This window comes from Haliotis asinina, chromosome 3 (assembly GCF_037392515.1).
Source record: "Haliotis asinina isolate JCU_RB_2024 chromosome 3, JCU_Hal_asi_v2, whole genome shotgun sequence".
Classification (NCBI taxonomy): Eukaryota; Metazoa; Mollusca; class Gastropoda; order Lepetellida; family Haliotidae; genus Haliotis; species Haliotis asinina.
The window spans coordinates 58,593,646-58,604,513 of NC_090282.1; the positions used below are offsets into that span (position 1 = coordinate 58,593,646).

At 40.6% G+C, this 10,868-nt stretch overlaps 1 protein-coding gene across 1 annotated transcript; it reads right to left on the bottom strand.

The window, feature by feature from the left end:
• Positions 1-8,910: 8,910 nt before the first annotated feature.
• LOC137278931 (BTB and MATH domain-containing protein 36-like) lies at positions 8,911-9,684 on the bottom strand. The gene has a single exon (XM_067811431.1). The coding sequence runs from the start codon at positions 9,682-9,684 to the stop codon at positions 8,911-8,913; it is 774 nt and encodes a 257-aa protein (XP_067667532.1).
• Between the last annotated feature and the right edge of the window lie 1,184 nt (positions 9,685-10,868).

The window sequence follows — 10,868 nt, forward strand, 5'->3', positions numbered from 1 at the left end:
CTACGGCCAGGTCATTAATATAATAAATAAAAAACATTCGGTGACATAACGCAGCCCTGTCTAACACCGGAATTTACATTAAATATATCAATGAAACGGTTGTTTATTCGTATACGAGCGTTAGAATTATTGTACATTGATTGAACAGCATAAAAAAAGTTTCCGCAGATTCCAAGTTTTAACAGCTTATAGCATAGACAATTTCTGTCTACCTTATCAAACGCTTTCATTGCATCGATGAAGCACACAAAAGTGGATTTCTTAGTTAGATTTCTGTTATTGATTAATGAATATAGGCAATAAATATGTTCCAGTGTACTACGCTTGGAACGGAAGCCATTCTGTTCCTCAACCAGCACGTCGTGCAATTCCAACCACTTTGTAAGTCTAGTATTACGAATATCTGAATATATTTTACATGGTACTGAAAGCAAAGAAATACCGCGGTAGCCCAATGGGTCGCGTGGATCACCCTCTGGTTTCTTGATCTGGTTTGTAAAGCTGGTAAGCCAAATATCCGGGCATTTATTGTTTTCAAAACAAAATGTGAACAGTCTAAATAATACAGTGTTCCCAGAAATTATTGAGAAAATCTTTGTTTTGTTTCTAATGATGCTAAGATTGGAAAAAGGGCTTTCACTATGCACTAAGCATACTAAATAAGGGAGACAACTCTTGAAGGCTTAGAAGGCAGCTCATTACGTCAAGAGTTATCTCCCTTGTCTGAGCAGACGGCTTCCTGTGTTGACATGGCAGAATTTACAGCAAGAGAGAAAAGAAAGCTCATTCTAGATGATTTTGAAAGGGGTGAGGCTGATGCTAAAGTGTTAGCTTGTAGACATGGTATTCCTCTGTCTACAGTATACGGAACTTTGAAGAATATTCAAACAGGAACCGGGATAGAGCACAAAGCAGGGGCAGGTCGGCCTAGGAAATTCAGTGTTGTGGATCGCCGAAGACTTGGGCAGATTGTGAGTAGGGGCAAATTGAAAAGTGTTGAGAACATCTGAAATGAAATGATTAGCAGAGGAAGTCCTCAGGTATGCAGTGAAACAGTTAGGCAGGAATTACAGAGACTTAATTGGGTGAAAAAACGTGGAATTCCCTCGCCGTTGATGAAAGATGCACAAAAGGAAAAACGTTTAAACTGGTGTCGGGCTCATGAAAATCAAGATTGGGATAATGTTTTCTTTTCGGATGAAAGTTCTGTTTGGCTTTTCCCTAATTGGGTGAAAATTTGGACCAAAGATACTGTCAAGCCTATCTACCAGCGACCAAAACATAGCCCGAAGTCTCACATGTGGGGTGGCATATCGGCTCGCGGAGTGACGCCATTGTGTGTTTTCACGGGAAACTTGACAAAAGAAAGATACGTTGACATTCTAAATGGTCACCTTCTTCCGACAGCAGAAACATTGTATGAAGATGATTGGATTTTCCAGCATGATAGTGACCCAAAACACACTGCGCTACACAAAACAGTGGTTGTCGGGCGAAAATGTTCATGTTTTAGACTGGCCCAGTTACAGCCCAGACCTAAACCCAATTGAGAATGTGTGGGGAGTCATGAAGGACAGAATAAACCAAAAGGGACTGAGAAATATTGAAGATATGAAGGCCGAGGTGGTCCAATATTGGGATACCCTGTCACACGATTACCTACAAACTTTGATGGGTAGTGTGCTTAGGCGTATTCAGGCATGCATTGCTGAGCGAGGAGGTCTAACAAAGTACTAAAACAAGACTGAGACTGTAAAAGGATGATGTTTTAACATGTTTATGTAAGTAAAACGCCAAAAGTTAATAAACGTAATGAGTTACATGACGCAACATGATTCTCAATAATTTCTGGGAATACTATAAATCAACACACGTTCCATTTTTTAGAGCTTCAGCAGGGAGACAATCTGCACCGGTGGCCTTACCACGTTTAACACGGGCGACCGCACACTCGACCTCAGCCAATGTTATGGGTCAGGTCGCACGTGTCAAACGTCCCATCACTCGTCATGTGACTGTTGTCCATTTCGTCTCCAAAGCGCTGCAAGTGTGCATTATCAAAGCAAGAGGAGTTGTCAGACTCAAACAGCGAACAGTAGTCACGTCTCCACGTGTTAAGAACAGTTAGTTTGTTTGTAGACATAACACCATTTACAGTTACCTCCCATGGGATAGTACTACCACGATCTGAAGCAATGCCTACTTTACCGATTGTTTTAAAAAAAACTGCGCGAATCTTTATCATTACATTTATCCAATAGCAGTCATCCAACTGATAAGAGCGTTTATATTTAAGGAGGTTTCTATCAAAACGTTTTCTTTCGGAAACAGGAAAGTCGCATCTTAGAGCATGACAGCAGTGTATGAAACTTCTGAAAAGAAGCCCACAGGGCTGGTAACTGAAAATGTTGCTGGCCCTGTGAAGATGTAACCAGGACTGTATTAAAAATAGGAAACTGAGGTAAGGCGTTAAGGCGTTAAAATTCTCTTATCAAAGAATTACATAAAGTGAGGTAAACATAAACATATGCAAAAGCAAATTTTACAAAGCATAACGTGGTAGTCCCTGTTGATTCATTTAGTGTCACTGCCATGTGAATGAGAAAAACAGGCAAAGTCAAACTTGTCAGTATCTTTGGCAAGAATTGTCTCTACATGTTATTCATGCAATTAGCACAGAGGATTTGCAATCCTCCTTGTGAAAAGTAAAAAGACGCAACAGTAAATTCAACAAAAACACTTGGTCACTGAAAGCATTTTAGACCAATCACGTTAGGTGTTAGATAAATGGGTACACTGATCTGTGGGAGTTTGACTGATCATGAACTATACACACAGACGCCGTCTAACTACCACAATTATAAACTATTTTCAAAATATCACCCAAAGACAGTGACATGGTAAAATATGCACCCACGGAAAATGACATATGACATCAAGTTTTTGTACCAGTTTCCTAGATGGTGCTGGGTCTACATAAAGGCTGTGTTGACTGCAATCAGAGTATCACATTCCTGTGATTTGATATCCGCATTTTCAGTTGTGTGGACATCCTCCATGGGGTAAAATGATCTCGTTATTCTTACCTTAGTGTGAGGCTCTTCAGTGGTGTCCAATATTGTGATGTTGAAATATTGCTAATGGCTTGAAACCATTCACACTCACTCCCGCTCTCGATGTTCTACACTTAAATGATTTATCATAGTATGGCGTTATCATGTTGGTGTCACTGTAAGGGCATACACTTCCAGAGCCTAGGTTTTTTAAGCTCCCCTATTGCTAAGGTAGTCGTAATTACCATACATTAACAAACATTAATTTACGACTATCTTAGCGCTAAAAGAGCTTCGGAAATCAAGGCCCAGATGTTTCAGTGCCAACGAGATCTTAGAATATAGTGTCATGATACACCGTTATTCTTTTCTTAGAAGTGCACTTCCAGTTTTGTGCATTCAAACCCATTTGAGGACTCGCAAACAACTGTAAGGAATGACTTGCCTTCCGACAGTTTGTATATCTCTCAAAAACACCACCGATCAATGAAACTGAACTGGTCATTCAAACAATGTGTCTGAAGTTAGCTGTGCTTTTTAAACAGCTTAGTCGTATTTCCTTCAATAGTGTAGTAGCTGTGTGTGAATATAGGGCAAATTCTGCATTTGAGTTAAAACATGAAACGTAGCACAATAGAAGCTTTATAAACTGAGATTAGGGGACTGTTCAGTAATTTGCGAGATGGCTTTGTGAATATGGCCTATATTTCACGCCTTGAATTCACGCTGCTTTGCGTTGCACTTCATCGACTATTTGTTGTGAAACTTAATGGTAAATTTTCATACATCCCAACCTCACCTTTCCTGCATGTAACGTGACTCATCACTGAAGATAACAGTTCTTCACCTTTGCAATGGCCATGGGAGATGTTGGCTACACCACTTGCTGTCTGCGTTCTTGCCGATGTTGACGTGTAAGGACAGGTCCTCGCAAGTGGAAGGAATACCAGCCTCACGTAAGCGGTTCCTCACAGTCGGATCAGACATTGCTCTGAGTCCTGGCTCTACCGATGTTGTGGAGGATAGTGTGGCGAACCAAATGTCGAAGCCGAATATACCTGTCCTGAGCGGGCGTGGTCACACGGGGTCGACCTGACCTGGGGCGATCCCTTGCTGCTGGTAGACCAAAGTCTTGTTATGGTACTGTGACTCCCCAGCTTCCAAATGACTAATCGCATTGTTGCACTGAGTCTCAGTAAGTCTAGACATGACTTTAACACCCAAATTTAAGATTGTCAACTGTTGCTAGAGCATTGACACCCCCCCCCCCCCCCCCGACATTTCTTCCCGTACACAGTTTAATAGTTTAATGTTTTGAATTGATTGAGGAAAACCGATTTTGGTGCGTTTTGGCGAGTTCAGCGTTCACCAAATATATACTGATTACATAGATACCAATGATTCAAATTCGAAAACAGTTACATGGAAAAATACTACCTGTGCGTTTCTCTTTTTGAGTAGTTTATTCCGATGCATACTATTTATTCAGGAACTGGAAACGTTGATGCAGATGGATATCGATGATGGTTGAGCATTGACTCTGTTAACATTTTGCTTTAGAAGCATGGTGGTTCTAAACAACTTTAACAACTTTAAAGGTATTATGTGCCACCAAAGAAAGAGCTACCACAGAAAACTCCTCTCTCACTAAAATGGTCTCCTGGTCTACGTGACCTATTGCACTATATGCTTAACAATGGTTCAGTAATGGGGTAGTGTCTCTACTTTCAGTAATGGGGTAGTGTCTCTACTTTCAGTAATGGGGTAGTGTCTCTGCGTGTGCTTTGTTTCGAGAGGTAACACATCATGCCGTTGTATACAGCATTTTCTGAGAAATATGAGGTGTAGCTAGAGAATCCACTTTCAATGTGGAATGTTCGAGTCTTGGCTCATATGGCCTGGGGATAAAATAAAGCTTGTGTGGAGCTGTCAACTCGTTAACAGACTGACCTTTCATATGAGACTGTCCTAAATCCAGTTGGTGGCGACATAAAACAATATCCAGTATTCACACTTTGTGTTTTAAGCTGAACATGCATCAGATCATTCTCGATATCTACTATGGTGGAGAGTTATCGGAACGTACAGCCTGGAGATACCGAGGATGGCATCAGATGTAACATATGTCATATTTGGGATTGCATTTTCTTAGTAAAGTACAAATTCTAGCACTCTTTTTCGGTTGAGACCCATCCGGCATTATACACCCTCACAGCCAGACACCTGACACAAAGTAAACCACCTAACCCGCTCACCCACCGCCACATCCTCAAAAATGGAAGTCCGAAAACTGGTCGTCTAGACTGCGTACTTTGTGTACGCATCTGGTAAGTGTAAATTGGTACGGCTCTCAGTATCAGTTGTCCGATTTTCCGTTTTGTCACTTTGGCTGAACGATGAAGTTCTCCGCAACGACGGTCTTTCATTACCTATCCAAACCGAAGTGCTTTCTCTAACATATATACCGTCAGTGATGAATACTTACAATGTAGACGATCGTTTAATGGAGATACATAACAATAACAGAAGCGCAAGTAAAATCAATTTAATGACGGTAACTATAAATAGATAATTCGACCCACCTCTTCCTTCGTCGTCCCGGTGGCCATGTGGTAGAGTGTCTGGTCCGGTGGCCATGTGGTAGAGTGCCTGGTCCGGTGGACATGTGGTAGAGTGTCTGGTCCGGTGACCATGTGGTAGAGAGTCTGGTCCGGTGGCCATGTGGTACAATGTCTGGTCCGGTGGACGTGGTAGAGCGTCTGTCTTCAAATCAAAAAGATCCTGCTCCATTTTTGCTTGATGACAATCTTCAGGGGCTGTTGTGGCTAGAGAGAGAGAGAGAGAGTCCGGTAGGTTCAGGACTCCGGTAGGTGTGTGTGTCTGTCTGTATGTCTATCTGTCTGTCTGTCTGTGTGCCTGTATACATGCATGCAAGAATTAGTACGACCGTCCACATTTAAGGTGTCCAGGAGTATAAGGCACTATGCAGAGTCTTCACTAATGTGGATGGCCTCGTGATTAAGGCGTTAGCTCGCCACGCGAAACCCATGTTCGATAGCCCACAAGAGTACAATTCGTGAAACCCCTTTGGGACTTTGTATTGCTTCAATATTGCCAAAAGCGGCGTAAAATCACTCACTCAGGGAATCGCAGTATGCTAGTTCAGGATACCATCATGAAACTTTTCACAAAAGGAAATTGTCAAATGTTTACAAAATAAAATTGCCGTACATGAACCACATATATCTGAAAAAAGAAATCTGTTGTTGGCCATATTATTCATTCACAATACACGTTTGGCGATTCATAGTCGAGTGAGTAACATAGTCAAAACGGCATACAGCATGGATGACAAAGTAGACAAAAAATGTCCCAAGCTATCGAAAAACAACGACACAGTATTATACCAAAGTAAAATCACCCTATCCCCATATTTACTGGAGACAATCCCAAAATCGAGACGCGATCCGGTCGGGATCGAGTGTTCTTGTCAGGATCGAATCGCGATCACTCCTACAAAATGGTGTAGATCAATAGGACATAAGGTTTAAAGGATACTGTACATTGTCATCAAATACCGCCTTTTAACATTTTTACCTTCGTAACACCGACAGTGTGGAACGTTGTGTCCAGAGTCACTGAGGGAATACTCCAACATTAATCACAATACGACAGGTGTACTACCAATCCCGAATACCCTAGCTGCCACAAGAGGGTCAGGGGTAGTAGTATTGGGCGTTCGACCTGTCATGGCAACTAAGTGTATGCCGCACATGGGATCCGATAATGTGTTCAACATGATTTAATGACAATCGGATGTAATATCTGTCGCACCATTGTGTTCTGATACTAACAACCTTCTGTTTCGCATATCTGTATTACTGTATTAGCGTTCGATTCCCCACATGGGTACAATGTGTGAACGTCCATTTCTGGTGTCCACCACCGTGGTATTGCTGGAATATTGCTAAAATGCTGCGTAAAGATTATACTCACTCACGTTAATAATAACGGATCGACAAATATCGTAAATGGTTTCAGTGTTCTCCATTTCGCCTTTGTTGAAATCACGGGATCGACCCGTTGTCTGAGGTGCAGCATTTCGCTACGTAGTTGCGTCCCTTTGTTTTCTCGTAAGTCTATCATTGTGTGTTCGACTTCCGGTTTGACTCCATTCTTTGTTGGTGTTTCAAGACTTTTCCCGTGATATGGTTTTTAAAGTAGTTACTGTTCAAAATTGTGATGAACACAGTTCACTCATTCATTGACACGTCTGTTTCGGGAAAAACGATATTGTGATCGTGTTTGTGCCATTAGATACATTTTTATTCCAAGCCATTTGAAACTCAGATCATGGTCTGGGTGAATCTGCGACTGAAACTAATAGCAACACGTTCAAACTTATTTGAATGTTAATATCATGAAAAATACGTCATTATGACCGGACAATGTGAGAGAGAAATGTGATTATGGTGTGACAAAAAGCTATAAAAATAGTTTTAATCTATGGTTATTGAAACAATTGAATATTGTACTTGTGAAAATGAATGGAACTTAGCCATTACAAAAACTGTGTAATATGTGGAGTCAAGTCCATACAAGTCAAGTTATGATATAATTACACGGCATACTATTTTAAATGAAAAAGATAAACGTGTACTACTATGAATATGACTGTCTGCGACTGAAACTTATGAGCAGCTTCGCCTGGCACAGCAAAGGGACACAACTTTTCACAGCAACATGTGAGGCATAGCCAAATACACCGTTTAGATATTTAAGAGATTGACGTCGTGTTGGTATTTGTCTATTAATGCAGTATACATTTAGAAGGAGGACCTCCGAAGATTATATTACATGTAGCATAATAACGATAATAACGATAATAACGTCTGATGTACGCCTAATGTAGCCGTGTAACCCCAACCGGAATACCAGAATGTATTACCCGAGGTAGAAGCTTACAACGTATTTACTTTACCACCATGTTAGATATACACAATACAAAATATAATTTTATTTTTTTTCGAAGATCGATAAGATCGCTGACACCAATATAACATGTAAATAAAATTGCGCCTCCCTCTCGACTGGATTATATAAATCAGTGAAACATATTCTGACAAGATTAAAACAGCTATAAAAATGGTTAAATATGATTAAGTTGAGTGTATAAAATATTTTAAATAAAGCAGTAAAAATCGGTAATAAATAATTGTCAAATAAAAAACAACCATTACACTACATTAGTGATGTTATGACGTCATACGATAGTCAGCGATACAGAGTTTCTGCAGAGGGTTTGGCGGTTACCGAGGCAGCGGGTAATATTTTTCCAGTTGTCATCCTCCTCCTCGGAGTCACTGACCAATGACATTAAAGAAAGAAAACCCGGGAAAGCGTAATTGACCAATATAATGAAAGCACTGTATTGAAAGTAAGATAAGTGTATTTATTCATACAAGAAGCGACATGTTTATATAACATGTCTATACACACAGGCCTGACATTTATACAGTTCTTAAGACATTCGTTATTCACTGTAGCAGCAAACAATCCACAGCGAGTCTTCGGCATGACAAATCAACACTTTCATCACTCACGGTCAACACCTAAATTTACTCTTGCTTACAAAGAAATTCATTAACCGATTGAAAGTATGGTAATTATACCAACAGTAAATATTGGCTAATGAAAGATGTGTCAAAATATTTTACCAACTATTTCTTGTTCAAACTAATGTATAATATTCATTACACTGTGAGTCATATTCGCCAAGATCGTAAATGACCATATGCCTGCACTCTCAAGTGTGGCAGCGTTTTACTTTATGTGTCCAACTGGAACGCCAGCATCGTCATTTTGGGAAACAGGATCCGAGTCCTAAACCCTCATCTATAACCGCCACCATCTCGTTACTGGCAGTGTATCGGCATTCCTTGTATGAAACATGACAGTTCTTGGCAGGATCTTTGCACGCAGGACACGTCGGATCGGTGATGCACTTTCTGGTGCGCTCAACATTTATAGACCCTACACATCGCAAGATGCCTCTACAAGATGCCTCCACAAGACGCATCCTTTTATCCAGAATCTGGAGCTTCACCTCACTGGATAAGAGATCAAATTCCTTAACCATCGTAATCCCCAGTGGACCGTCGTAATGTCTGTACATGAGTTTGTCAACACATGCCGCCACCCAGGCTTTCAGTTTGTACATATCGCCCAAGAGTGTTAAGTGAACTAGCAGAACATTATGTGGATTCGATATTCTGGCATCAGAGTGGTGCAATTGGGACAGGACGAACTCCTCGCATCTCTGCTTGAGTGATTCAACACAGTACTCATCTGCTAGAGCAAGAACACAATCCAGGTTACGTATTGTTACAGACTTGACAGTTGACGGGTAGACGCAGAGTAGAAACTGTAACATGTCGTCGAACTTCTTCTCAGGGAAAGAGATCTCTGAAGTGTGCTTCTCTTTATAATCTCCCTCTAACATCGTTTTAAACACTGGCGACACTAACGACAACACCAGTTTACTCACATGCAGTTTCTTTCCCTCCACGAGAAGAACAAGATCAGTTTCGCTGCTTGGGGAAGAAAAGGGGTTGCAATCTTGTTCAGCCATAGTGTGGTCGTCTCTCTCACACCAGGCCTGTATCGACTGGTACGTAGAACTCGCAACCTGTTTCCGGGAATTGCCTCAATATGTATGTAAACGGAGTTACCCCACTTTGTGCTACTCGATCACTCAACAATCAAGGCCACCTCGACATATCGTCTCTCTCACACTAGACTTGTATCGATTGGTACGTAGAACTTGCAACCTGTTTCCTGGAATTGGTATAGGTATACTTACGGACAAGACTGTAAACTACCCACTGGCGATTCGCCTTTAACTAAAACTGCAAGGGTTTTTAGCATTATGTTATTTGCGACTGTCCTGTTAGCTAACAATGCCGCACGTCCATAGGCCGCAATGGTGGAAACCCTTTGTCGCACTTTCGCGCACTCGTTACGTCTATAGCGCACGAAAAACTTATATGAATGGCCTCTTTGTACTTATACCTACATGTGCGCCCTAGTTTCGTTATCAAAATATTCCAAAATAAATATTTGCACGCCATCAAACATCTCAGGCGGTCACTCGCATATGAGCGGCGCCATTTTGAAACACGTCACGCGAGGGGATTCCCTCCCTAAAATAGTAACACACGTGTTCCACACTTTGCTGTTTCTTTACAACAAAATTTCATACATTCTTAAAAAATTAAAAGGATTGTGTGGAGACTTTCGTTTCCAAGTTAGACTGACTAACCCTGCTTTTTTTCACTTAGTCTAATCGTTTCCATAAAAACCAAGAAAAATAAAAATGCAAAAAATCTGCAAATAGCAAAAGGCACCACTTTAGACTCTGATCCATACTTATTCCAATTTATGCTGAGAGTTAAATATGATATTTGGCATTGTGAAGTAATTTGAATGACCCTAACCTTTTAACAATTAATTTCTAGATACATCCACCTGATAGCATTTGTATATATATGACTTTCTGAACTGAGACTTCATTAAATATATAAGTGACTTAAGAAATAAAAACCTTTTTCATCAATGATATATGAACAAAAGTTTAAATATGATATTTGCCTTTGTGCTGTAATTTGAATTTCCTTCCCCGTTTGACAATTGCTTCCTAGATGTGTCCCCGTATTTTGGTATAATTGAAACATAACTAACACTTATTTGCTACTTGTTTGCTAATATGGAAAAGAAGAGATGTGCAGCAAGGATTGAAGCTGGGTGCTTGAAACC

Bases quoted from the DNA above. Each gene is read 5' to 3' on its own strand.
- LOC137278931 (XM_067811431.1), bottom strand. From the start codon at position 9,684: ATGGCTGAACAAGATTGCAACCCCTTTTCTTCCCCAAGCAGCGAAACT.